At 48.0% G+C, this 12,951-nt stretch overlaps 1 protein-coding gene across 2 annotated transcripts in view; it reads left to right on the forward strand.

The window, feature by feature from the left end:
• cdkal1 (CDK5 regulatory subunit associated protein 1-like 1) overlaps positions 1-12,951 on the forward strand; it is an 815,078-nt gene that overhangs the window by 240,995 nt on the left and 561,132 nt on the right. For both annotated transcript variants that reach the window (XR_008759828.1, XM_055924595.1), the window contains exon 6: positions 3,521-3,569. Coding sequence is in view for 1 of the 2 variants with exons in the window: in XM_055924595.1 (XP_055780570.1) it covers positions 3,521-3,569 (49 nt within the window). In the remaining variant the exon portion in view is untranslated. The remainder of the gene's footprint in view (positions 1-3,520; positions 3,570-12,951) is intronic.

The following is a 12,951-nucleotide window of genomic DNA, read 5'->3' on the forward strand; positions in this document are numbered from 1 at the left end:
ACTAACCCGTCTCCTCTCTACTAACCCGTCTCCTCTCTTCTAACCCGTCTCCTCTCTACTAACCTGTCTCCTCTCTCTAGTAACCCTTCTCCTCTCTCTAGTAACCCGTCTCCTCTCTCTACTAACCCGTCTCCTCTCTCTAGTAACCCATCTCCTCTCTCTAGTAACCCGTCTCCTCTCTCTAGTAACCCATCTCCTCTCTAGTAACCCGTCTCCCCTCTCTACTAACCCGTCTCCTCTCTCTACTAACCCGTCTCCTCTCTCTACTAACCCGTCTCCTCTCTCTACTAACCCCTCTACTAACTATACTAACCCCTCTACTAACCCGTCTCCTCTCTCTACTAACCCATCTCCTCTCTACTAACCCGTCTCCTCTCTCTACTAACCCGTCTCCTCTCTCTACTAACCCGTCTCCTCTCTCTACTAACCCGTCTCCTCTCTCTACTAACCCGTCTCCTCTCTCTAGTAACCCGTCTCCTCTCTCTACTAACCCGTCTCCTCTCTCTAGTAACCCGTCTCCTCTCTCTACGAACCCGTCTCCTCTCTCTACGAACCCGTCTCCTCTCTCTACGAACCCGTCTCCTCTCTCTACGAACCCGTCTCCTCTCTCTACGAACCCGTCTCCTCTCTCTAGTAACCCGTCTCCTCTCTCTAGTAACCCGTCTCCTCTCTCTACGAACCCGTCTCCTCTCTCTACTAACCCGTCTCCTCTCTCTAGTAACCCGTCTCCTCTCTACTAACCCGTCTCCTCTCTCTACTAACCCGTCTCCTCTCTCTACTAACCCGTCTCCTCTCTCTAGTAACCCGTCTCCTCTCTCTAGTAACCCGTCTCCTCTCTCTAGTAACCCGTCTCCTCTCTCTAGTAACCCGTCTCCTCTCTCTAGTAACCCGTCTCCTCTCTCTAGTAACCCGTCTCCTCTCTCTACTAACCCGTCTCCTCTCTCTACTAACCCGTCTCCTCTCTCTACTAACCCGTCTCCTCTCTCTAGTATCCCGTCTCCTCTCTCTAGTAACCCGTCTCCTCTCTCTAGTATCCCGTCTCCTCTCTCTACTAACCCGTCTCCTCTAACCCGTCTCCTCTCTCTACTAACCCGTCTCCTCTCTCTAGTAACCCGTCTTCTCTCTCTACTAACCCGTCTCCTCTCTCTACGAACCCGTCTCCTCTCTCTACGAACCCGTCTCCTCTCTCTACGAACCCGTCTCCTCTCTCTACGAACCCGTCTCCTCTCTCTACGAACCCGTCTCCTCTCTCTACGAACCCGTCTCCTCTCTCTAGTAACCCGTCTCCTCTCTCTACGAACCCGTCTCCTCTCTCTACTAACCCGTCTCCTCTCTCTAGTAACCCGTCTCCTCTCTACTAACCCGTCTCCTCTCTCTACGAACCCGTCTCCTCTCTCTACGAACCCGTCTCCTCTCTCTACGAACCCGTCTCCTCTCTCTACGAACCCGTCTCCTCTCTCTACGAACCCGTCTCCTCTCTCTACGAACCCGTCTCCTCTCTCTAGTAACCCGTCTCCTCTCTCTACGAACCCGTCTCCTCTCTCTACTAACCCGTCTCCTCTCTCTAGTAACCCGTCTCCTCTCTACTAACCCGTCTCCTCTCTCTACTAACCCGTCTCCTCTCTAGTAACCCGTCTCCTCTCTCTACTAACCCGTCTCCTCTCTCTAGTAACCCGTCTCCTCCCTCTAGTAACCCGTCTCCTCTCTCTACTAACCCGTCTCCTCTCTCTACTAACCCGTCTCCTCTCTCTAGTAACCCGTCTCCTCTCTCTACTAACCCGTCTCCTCTCTCTACTAACCCGTCTCTCAGCAGTCTAATGGCTTGAGGGGTAGAATCTGTTAAGGGGCCTTTTGGTGCCAGACTTGCCGTGCTTAGAGAGAGATCCCTGAGATCTGGCTATGTTGTCATCTACCACCGTGCTTAGAGAGAGATCCCTGGCTATGTTGTCATCTACCACCGTGCTTAGAGAGAGATCCCTGGCTATGTTGTCATCTACCACCGTGCTTAGAGAGAGATCCCTGGCTATGTTGTCATCTACCACCGTGCTTAGAGAGAGATCCCTGGCTATGTGGTCATCTACCACCGTGCTTAGAGAGAGATCCCTGGCTATGTTGTCATCTACCACCGTGCTTAGAGAGAGATCCCTGGCTATGTTGTCATCTACCACCGTGCTTAGAGAGAGATCCCTGGCTATGTTGTCATCTACCACCGTGCTTAGAGAGAGATCCCTGGCTATGTTGTCATCTACCACCGTGCTTAGAGAGAGATCCCTGGCTATGTTGTCATCTACCACCGTGCTTAGAGAGAGATCCCTGGCTATGTTGTCATCTACCACCGTGCTTAGAGAGAGATCCCTGGCTATGTTGTCATCTACCACCGTGCTTAGAGAGAGATCCCTGGCTATGTTGTCATCTACCACCGTGTTGTTCCTCCCATCTTACTGTTCTGTCATTATTGTTTCTCTCTGTATTGTTGGGAAGGACCCGTCAGTCAGCATTTCACTGTTAGTCTACACCTGTTGTTTACAAAGCATTTCAGTGTCAGTCTACACCTGTTTACAAAGCATTTCACTGTCAGTCTACACCTGTTTACAAAGCATTTCACTGTCAGTCTACACCTGTTTACAAAGCATTTCACTGTTAGTCTACACCTGTTTACAAAGCATTTCACTGTTAGTCTACACCTGTTTACAAAGCATTTCACTGTTAGTCTACACCTGTTGTTTACAAAGCATTTCACTGTTAGTCTACACCTGTTTACAAAGCATTTCACTGTTAGTCTACAGCTGTTTACAAAGCATTTCACTGTCAGTCTACACCTGTTTACAAAGCATTTCACTGTCAGTCTACACCTGTTGTTTACTAAGCATTTCACTGTCAGTCTACACCTGTTGTTTACAAAGCATTTCACTGTCAGTCTACACCTGTTGTTTACAAAGCATTTCACTGTCAGTCTACACCTGTTGTTTACAAAGCATTTCACTGTCAGTCTACACCTGTTGTTTACAAAGCATTTCACTGTCAGTCTACACCTGTTGTTTACAAAGCATGTGACTAATCTGTGTTTCCCTCTCTGTCTCTCTTTCTCTCTGTCTCACTCTGTGTGTTTTCTAACCCTGTCCTCTGTGTGTTTTCTAACCCTGTCCTCTGTGTGTTTTCTAACCCTGTCCTCTGTGTGTTTTCTAACCCTGTCCTCTGTGTGTTTTCTAACCCTGTCCTCTGTGTGTTTTCTAACCCTGTCCTCTGTGTGTTTTCTAACCCTGTCCTCTGTGTGTTTTCTAACCCTGTCCTCTGTGTGTTTTCTAACCCTGTCCTCTGTGTGTTTTCTAACCCTGTCCTCTGTGTGTTTTCTAACCCTGTCCTCTGTGTGTTTTCTAACCCTGTCCTCTGTGTGTTTTCTAACCCTGTCCTCTGTGTGTTTTCTAACCCTGTCCTCTGTGTGTTTTCTAACCCTGTCCTCTGTGTGTTTTCTAACCCTGTCCTCTGTGTGTTTTCTAACCCTGTCCTCTGTGTGTTCCAGGTTCAGCAGATTGACCGTGTGGTGGAGGTGGTGGACGAGGCTGTTAAAGGTGAGACACGTAACCGTCACGTGACCGTGGGCGTTCCAGGGTTTCTTAACGTGTTATTATAGCATCATGTTCTCATGTTATTATCCCGTTAGTCTCATACCACAGCGGTTTATGTGGCCAGTAACTGAACTTGTTTGTTGGAAAGGTTTTACAGGAAGCCTCAGTTGAACTGAAGAATGGATAGTCATTAACATCAGAGTCCCTGTTCAACCAGACGTCCTTCAGTCCAGGATAGTCATTAACATCAGAGTCCCTGTTCAACCAGACGTCCTTCAGTCCAGGATAGTCATTAACATCAGAGTCCCTGTTCAACCAGACCTCCTTCAGTCCAGGATAGTCATTAACATCAGAGTCCCTGTTCAACCAGACCTCCTTCAGTCCAGGATAGTCATTAACATCAGAGTCCCTGTTCAACCAGACGTCCTTCAGTCCAGGATAGTCATTAACATCAGAGTCCCTGTTCAACCAGACCTCCTTCAGTCCAGGATAGTCATTAACATCAGAGTCCCTGTTCAACCAGACCCCCTTCAGTCCAGGATAGTCATTAACATCAGAGTCCCTGTTCAACCAGACCCCCTTCAGTCCAGGATAGTCATTAACATCAGAGTCCCTGTTCAACCAGCCCTCCTTCAGTCCAGGATAGTCATTAACATCAGAGTCCCTGTTCAACCAGACGTCCTTCAGTCCAGGTTAGTCATTAACATCAGAGTCCCTGTTCAACCAGACCCCCTTCAGTCCAGGATAGTCATTAACATCAGAGTCCCTGTTCAACCAGACGTCCATCAGTCCAGGATAGTCATTAACATCAGAGTCCCTGTTCAACCAGACCTCCTTCAGTCCAGGATAGTCATTAACATCACTGTTCAACCAGACCTCCTTCAGTCCAGGATAGTCATTAACATCAGAGTCCCTGTTCAACCAGACGTCCTTCAGTCCAGGATAGTCATTAACATCAGAGTCCCTGTTCAACCAGACGTCCTTCAGTCCAGGATAGTCATTAACATCAGAGTCCCTGTTCAACCAGACCTCCTTCAGTCCAGGATAGTCATTAACATCACTGTTCAACCAGACCTCCTTCAGTCCAGGATAGTCATTAACATCAGAGTCCCTGTTCAACCAGACCCCCTTCAGTCCAGGATAGTGATTAACATCACTGTTCAACCAGACCTCCTTCAGTCCAGGATAGTCATTAACATCACTGTTCAACCAGACCCCCTTCAGTCCAGGATAGTCATTAACATCACTGTTCAACCAGACCTCCTTCAGTCCAGGATAGTCATTAACATCACTGTTCAACCAGACCCCCTTCAGTCCAGGATAGTCATTAACATCACTGTTCAACCAGACCCCCTTCAGTCCAGGATAGTCATTAACATCCCTGTTCAACCAGACCTCCTTCAGTCCAGGATAGTCATTAACATCAGAGTCCCTGTTCAACCAGACGTCCTTCAGTCCAGGATAGTCATTAACATCAGAGTCCCTGTTCAACCAGACGTCCTTCAGTCCAGGATAGTCATTAACATCACTGTTCAACCAGACCCCCTTCAGTCCAGGATAGTCATTAACGTCAGAGTCCCTGTTCAACCAGACCTCCTTCAGTCCAGGATAGTCATTAACATCACTGTTCAACCAGACCTCCTTCAGTCCAGGATAGTCATTAACATCCCTGTTCAACCAGCCCTCCTTCAGTCCAGGATAGTCATTAACATCAGAGTCCCTGTTCAACCAGACGTCCTTCAGTCCAGGATAGTCATTAACATCAGAGTCCCTGTTCAACCAGACGTCCTTCAGTCCAGGATAGTCATTAACATCAGAGTCCCTGTTCAACCAGACGTCCTTCAGTCCAGGATAGTCATTAACATCAGAGTCCCTGTTCAACCAGACCCCCTTCAGTCCAGGATAGTCATTAACATCAGAGTCCCTGTTCAACCAGACCCCCTTCAGTCCAGGATAGTCATTAACATCAGAGTCCCTGTTCAACCAGACCTCCTTCAGTCCAGGATAGTCATTAACATCAGAGTCCCTGTTCAACCAGACGTCCTTCAGTCCAGGATAGTCATTAACATCAGAGTCCCTGTTCAACCAGACCTCCTTCAGTCCAGGATAGTCATTAACATCAGAGTCCCTGTTCAACCAGACGTCCTTCAGTCCAGGATAGTCATTAACATCAGAGTCCCTGTTCAACCAGACGTCCTTCAGTCCAGGATAGTCATTAACATCAGAGTCCCTGTTCAACCAGACCCCCTTCAGTCCAGGACATTTATCTGTTTATGATTGAAATACATTGTCAAATTTCCCCTTTCAATGTTTTATTTTCTAATTTATTTAACCTTTATTTAACCAGGTCGGCCAGTTGAGAACAAGTTCTCCTTTACAACTGCGACCTGGACAAAATAAAGCAAAGCAGTTCGACACCTACAACAACACAGAGTTACACATGGAATAAACAAACATACAATCAATAACACAATAGAAAAATCTATATACAGTGTGTACAAATGTAGAAGAGTAGGGAGGTAAGGCAATAAATAGGCCGTAGTGGCAAAAAATAATTACAATTTAGCAATTAACACGGGAGAGACAGATGTGCAAGTAGAGATACTGGGGTGCAAAAGAGCAAGAGGGTAAGTAATAATATGGGGATGAGGTAGTTGGGTGTGCTATTTACAGATTGGCTATGTACAGGTACATTGATCGGTAAGCTGCTCAGACAGCTGATGCTTAAAGTTAGAGAGGGAGATATAAGACTCCAGCTTCAGTGATTTTTGCAGTTCGTTCCAGTCATTGGCAGCAGAGAACTGGAAGGAAAGGCAGCCAAAGGAAGAATTGGTTTTGGGGGTGACCAGTGAGATATACCTGCTGGAGCGTGTGCTACAGCTGGGTGTTGCTATGGTGACCAGTGAGCTAAGGCGGGGCTTTACCGAGCAAAGACTTATAGATGACCTGGAGCCAGTGGGTTTGGTGACGGATATGTAGTGAAGGCCAGCCAACGAGAGCATACAGGTCACAGTGGTGGGTAGTATATGGGGCTTTGGTGAGAAAACGGATGGCACTGTGATAGACTGCATCCAGTTTTTAGAGTATGGTGTTGGGGGCTATTTTGTAAATGACATCGCCGAAGTCGAGGATCGGTAGGATGGTCAGTTTTACGAGGGTATGTTAGCCAGCATGAGTGAAGGAGGCTTTGTAGCGAAATAGGAAGCTGATTCTAAATTTAACTTTGGATTGGAGATGTTTGATGTGAGTCTGGAAGGAGAGTTTACAGTCTAACCAGACACCTATGTATTTGTAGTTGTCCACATTGTCTAAGTCAGAACCGTCCAGAGTAGTGATGCTAGTCGGACGGGCAGTTACAGGCAGCGATCGGTTGAAGAGCATGCATTTAGTTTTACTAGCATTTAAGAGCAGTTAGAGGCCACGGAAGGAGAGTTGTATGGCATTGAAGCTCGTCTGGAGGCTAGTTAACACAGTGTCCAAAGAGGGTCCAAAAGTATACAGAATGGTGTCGTCTGCGTAGAGGTGGCTCAGAGACTCACTAGCAGCAAGAGTAACATCATTGATGTATACAGAGAAGAGAGTCGGTCCAAGAATTGAACCCTGTGGCACCCCCATAGAGACTGCCAGAGGCCCGGACAACAGACCCTCCGATTTGACACACTGAACTCTGTCTGAGAAGTAGTTGGTGAACCAGGCGAGGCAGTCATTTGAGAAACCAAGGCTATCGAGTCTCCCGATGAGGATGTGGTAATGTGTCCTCTTATAGCACCACATAACCAGTTAGTTTAGAGGGGGGGGGGGGAGGGCGTCAGGGTAATGTGTCCTCTTATAGCACCACATAACCAGTTAGTTTAGAGGGGGGGGGGGCGTCAGGGTAATGTGTCCTCTTACAGCACCACATAACCAGTTAGTTAAGAGGGGGGGGGGGGGGGGCGCGTCAGGGTAATGTGTCCTCTTATAGCACCACATAACCAGTTAGTTTAGAGGGGGAGGGGAGGGCGTCAGGGTAATGTGTCCTCTTATAGCACCACATAACCAGTTAGTTTAGAGGGGGAGGGGGCGCGTCAGGGTAATGTGTTCTCTTATAGCACCACATAACCAGTTAGTTTAGAGGGGGAGGGGAGGGCGTCAGGGTAATGTGTTCTCTTATAGCACCACATAACCAGTTAGTTTAGAGGGGGGGAGGGGGGGGGCGTCAGGGTAATGTGTTCTCTTATAGCACCACATAACCAGTTAGTTTAGAGGGGGGGAGGGGGGGGGGCGTCAGGGTAATGTGTCCTCTTATAGCACCACATAACCAGTTAGTTTAGAGGGAGGGGAGGGGGGGGGCGTCAGGGTAATGTGTCCTCTTATAGCACCACATAACCAGTTAGTTTAGAGGGGGAGGGGGAGGGCGTCAGGGTAATGTGTCCTCTTATAGCACCACATAACCAGTTAGTTTAGAGGGGGAGGGGAGGGCGTCAGGGTAATGTGTTCTCTTATAGCACCACATAACCAGTTAGTTTAGAGGGAGGGGAGGGGGGGGGGCGTCAGGGTAATGTGTCCTCTTATAGCACCACATAACCAGTTAGTTTAGAGGGGGAGGGGGAGGCCGTCAGGGTAATGTGTCCTCTTATAGCACCACATAACCAGTTAGTTAAGAGGGGGAGGGGAGGCCGTCAGGGTAATGTGTCCTCTTATAGCACCACATAACCAGTTAGTTAAGAGGGGGAGGGGGGGCGTCAGGGTAATGTGTTCTCTTATAGCACCACATAACCAGTTAGTTTAGGGGGGGGGGCGCGTCAGGGTAATGTGTCCTCTTATAGCACCACATAACCAGTTAGTTTAGAGGGGGAGGGGAGGCCGTCAGGGTAATGTGTCCTCTTATAGCACCACATAACCAGTTAGTTTAGAGGGGGGGGGCGTCAGGGTAATGTGTTCTCTTATAGCACCACATAACCAGTTAGTTAAGAGGGGGAGGGGAGGCCGTCAGGGTAATGTGTTCTCTTATAGCACCACATAACCAGTTAGTTTAGAGGGGGGGAGGGGGGGGCGTCAGGGTAATGTGTCCTCTTATAGCACCACATAACCAGTTAGTTTAGAGGGGGGGGGGCGTCAGGGTAATGTGTCCTCTTATAGCACCACATAACCAGTTAGTTTAGAGGGGGAGGGGGGGGCGTCAGGGTAATGTGTTCTCTTATAGCACCACATAACCAGTTAGTTTAGAGGGGGGGGGCGTCAGGGTAATGTGTCCTCTTATAGCACCACATAACCAGTTAGTTTAGAGGGGGAGGGGAGGGCGTCAGGGTAATGTGTCCTCTTATAGCACCACATAACCAGTTAGTTTAGAGGGGGAGGGGAGGGCGTCAGGGTAATGTGTTCTCTTATAGCACCACATAACCAGTTAGTTTAGAGGGGGAGGGGAGGGCGTCAGGGTAATGTGTTCTCTTATAGCACCACATAACCAGTTAGTTTAGAGGGGGAGGGGAGGGCGTCAGGGTAATGTGTTCTCTTATAGCACCACATAACCAGTTAGTTTAGAGGGGGAGGGGAGGGCGTCAGGGTAATGTGTTCTCTTATAGCACCACATAACCAGTTAGTTTAGAGGGGGAGGGGAGGCCGTCAGGGTAATGTGTTCTCTTATAGCACCACATAACCAGTTAGTTTAGAGGGGGAGGGGAGGGCGTCAGGGTAATGTGTTCTCTTATAGCACCACATAACCAGTTAGTTTAGAGGGGGAGGGGAGGGCGTCAGGGTAATGTGTTCTCTTATAGCACCACATAACCAGTTAGTTTAGAGGGGGAGGGGAGGGCGTCAGGGTAATGTGTTCTCTTATAGCACCACATAACCAGTTAGTTTAGAGGGGGAGGGGAGGGCGTCAGGGTAATGTGTTCTCTTATAGCACCACATAACCAGTTAGTTTAGAGGGGGAGGGGAGGGCGTCAGGGTAATGTGTTCTCTTATAGCACCACATAACCAGTTAGTTTAGAGGGGGAGGGGAGGGCGTCAGGGTAATGTGTTCTCTTATAGCACCACATAACCAGTTAGTTTAGAGGGGGAGGGGAGGCCGTCAGGGTAATGTGTTCTCTTATAGCACCACATAACCAGTTAGTTTAGAGGGGGAGGGGAGGGCGTCAGGGTAATGTGTTCTCTTATAGCACCACATAACCAGTTAGTTTAGAGGGGGAGGGGAGGGCGTCAGGGTAATGTGTCCCTATGTCCCTTTAGACTGTCCAGCAGCCAACACAACACAGTGAGAGGTTATTGTATGTACCTTTCATATGACCTCTTCTACACCTGGGGAAACTCTTTGATGTACTTTGTCTTTGCACACCTGCCCCCCCCCCCCCCCCCCCCCCCCTCGTTAACCACCCCGAGGGGAGTAGACAAGCTCAGTGGCTCCCCGGTGTCTCTACAGGGCTCTCTGTTGATCTCCGCTCACAGAAGGGAGGAGGAAGAGGAACAATGTTTTATTTTTTACATCCGTGACTTTTCACTGAACCAGTGAATTATAAAATGCCATGATCTTCCCTCTATCTGGGGATCTGATGCTTCTCTCCCTGTTCTCAATTATTATCATGTAGATGGGCAGTAGAAATGATTTAGCTGGTGTTATTAGTTCACGGCACATTCTTCTGAAGGCAGGAGGTGCTGGCAACAGTTCTGCAATTACATTCTAGCCTGTGATGTGGGGCTGAGCGAGGCTCGGGAGCCGTCTCGGACACATGAACTTTTGATACGACGAAGGGCATTAGGCACCTGGTTATCGTCTTTATCTCTCCGCTGCTGCTTTATAGCAAAACTATTAGAAAAACATCAGACTCTGAGGAGAGAAACACCTCTTATGAGAGATCTCTATGGGTCACTATGTCATCCAGTTTTTACTCCCCCTCTCATCCCTTTCATTCCTGTCTTCCCACTACTACCCTCCCTCCCTCCCCCCTACTACCCTCCCTACAGTACCTCCCTCCCTCCCTTACTACCCTCCCTCCCCCCTACCACCCTCCCTCCCACCCAACCGTACCTTCCTCCATTCCTCCCTACATTACCTCCTTCCCCCTACCACCCTCCCTCCATCACTACATTATCTCCCTCCCTCCCTCCCTCCCTCCCTCCCTCCCTCCTCCTGGGTGTAGTGATAGCCTATAGCATTACTAATACATACAGCATTAGCTAGCCTGTAGCATTACTAATATATACAGCATTAGCTAGCCTATAGCATTACTAATATATACAGCATTACCTAGCCTATAGCATTACTAATATATACAGCATTAGCTAGCCTATAGCATTACTAAAGCTACTTCCAGTGTGTGGGGTTAGTCTGGTTGAGGCAGGATAAGCTGCTATTGAAGTGCTGAAATAATTATCTTATTTGGAAAAGCAGGCTCCTAATGTCCATAAAGTGTTTAAATGTTAGCTTTTTTTTATTCGCTTAAATAATTATTTTTATATATATATATATATATATATATATATATATATATATATATATATATTTACAATTTACACCCACAATACAGAATACCAGAGACCTTTCTTCCCATCAATTTACGCCTCTCACCCTCTCACCCTAACCCTAACCCTAACCCTCTCACCCTAACCCTAACCCTCTCACCCTCTCACCCTAACCCTCTCACCCTAACCCTCTCACCCTCTCACCCTAACCCTCTCACCCTAACCCTCTCACCCTAACCCTGACCCTGACCCTAACCCCTAACCCCTGACCCTCTCACCTGCTCTGCAACAATCATTACATGTTCCATCTGATTTTAATTACATGCTGTTGAAAAGAGATATCGTTAAAAACGCCACAATTTAATGAAACGAATTTTTCCATTTGTCATTGTGAGGATCTCTGTCATTCTGTCATTCTTACCGTGAGATTGTCTGAATACCTCTCCATCCCTCCGTTTCTCTACCTCTCCATCCCTCCGTTTCTCTCCTCCTCCATCCCTCCGTTTCTCTACCCCTCCATCCCTCCGTTTCTCTACCCCTCCATCCCTCTGTTTCTCTACCCCTCCATCCCTCCGTTTCTCTACCCCTCCATCCCTCCGTTTCTCTACCCCTCCATCCCTCCGTTTCTCTACCCCTCCATCCCTCCGTTTCTCTACCCCTCCATCCCTCCGTTTCTCTACCCCTCCATCCCTCCGTTTCTCTACCTCTCCATCCCTCCGTTTCTCTACCTCTCCATCCCTCCGTTTCTCTACCTCTCCATCCCTCCGTTTCTCTCCTCCTTCATCCATCCATCCCACCGAGGGGTCTTATCTCCTCTTTTTTGTCCTGTAACAGTGGAAATCAATGGAAATCATAACCCTGTGTGTGTGTGTGTGTGTGTGTGTGTGTGTGTGTGTGTGTGTCACGTGTTCTTCCTATAGCCTATAATGTAATATATTCTGGTTGTTTTGTGAAGAAGTGTTTGCCTGACTGACTAGTATTTCTGTGTGTTGTGTGTGAAGGTCACTCGGTGTCCTGACTAGTATGTCTGTGTGTTACGTGTGAAGGTCACTCGGTGTCCTGACTAGTATTTGTGTGTGTTACGTGTGAAGGTCACTCGGTGTCCTGACTAGTATTTGTGTGTGTTACGTGTGAAGGTCACTCGGTGTCCTGACTAGTATTTGTGTGTGTTATGTGTGAAGGTCACTCGGTGTCCTGACTAGTATTTGTGTGTGTTATGTGTGAAGGTCACTCGGTGTCCTGACTAGTATTTGTGTGTGTTACGTGTGAAGGTCACTCGGTGTCCTGACTAGTATTTCTGTGTGTTATGTGTGAAGGTCACTCGGTGTCCTGACTAGTATTTCTGTGTGTTACGTGTGAAGGTCACTCGGTGTCCTGACTAGTATTTATGTGTGTTATGTGTGAAGGTCACTCGGTGTCCTGACTAGTATTTGTGTGTGTTATGTGTGAAGGTCACTCGGTGTCCTGACTAGTATTTGTGTGTGTTGTGTGTGAAGGTCACTCGGTGTCCTGACTAGTATTTGTGTCTGTTACGTGTGAAGGTCACTCGGTGTCCTGACTAGTATTTCTGTGTGTTATGTGTGAAGGTCACTCGGTGTCCTGACCAGTATTTCTGTGTGTTACGTGTGAAGGTCACTCGGTGTCCTGACCAGTATTTCTGTGTGTTACGTGTGAAGGTCACTCGGTGTCCTGACTAGTATTTCTGTGTGTTATGTGTGAAGGTCACTCGGTGTCCTGACTAGTATTTGTGTGTGTTGTGTGTGAAGGTCACTCGGTGTCCTGACTAGTATTTGTGTGTGTTGTGTGTGAAGGTCACTCGGTGTCCTGACTAGTATGTCTGTGTGTTGTGTGTGAAGGTCACTCGGTGTCCTGACTAGTATTTGTGTGTGTTGTGTGTGAAGGTCACTCGGTGTCCTGACTAGTATTTATGTGTGTTGTGTGTGAAGGT

Source organism: Salvelinus fontinalis, chromosome 6, assembly GCF_029448725.1.
Source record: "Salvelinus fontinalis isolate EN_2023a chromosome 6, ASM2944872v1, whole genome shotgun sequence".
Taxonomy (NCBI): Eukaryota; Metazoa; Chordata; class Actinopteri; order Salmoniformes; family Salmonidae; genus Salvelinus; species Salvelinus fontinalis.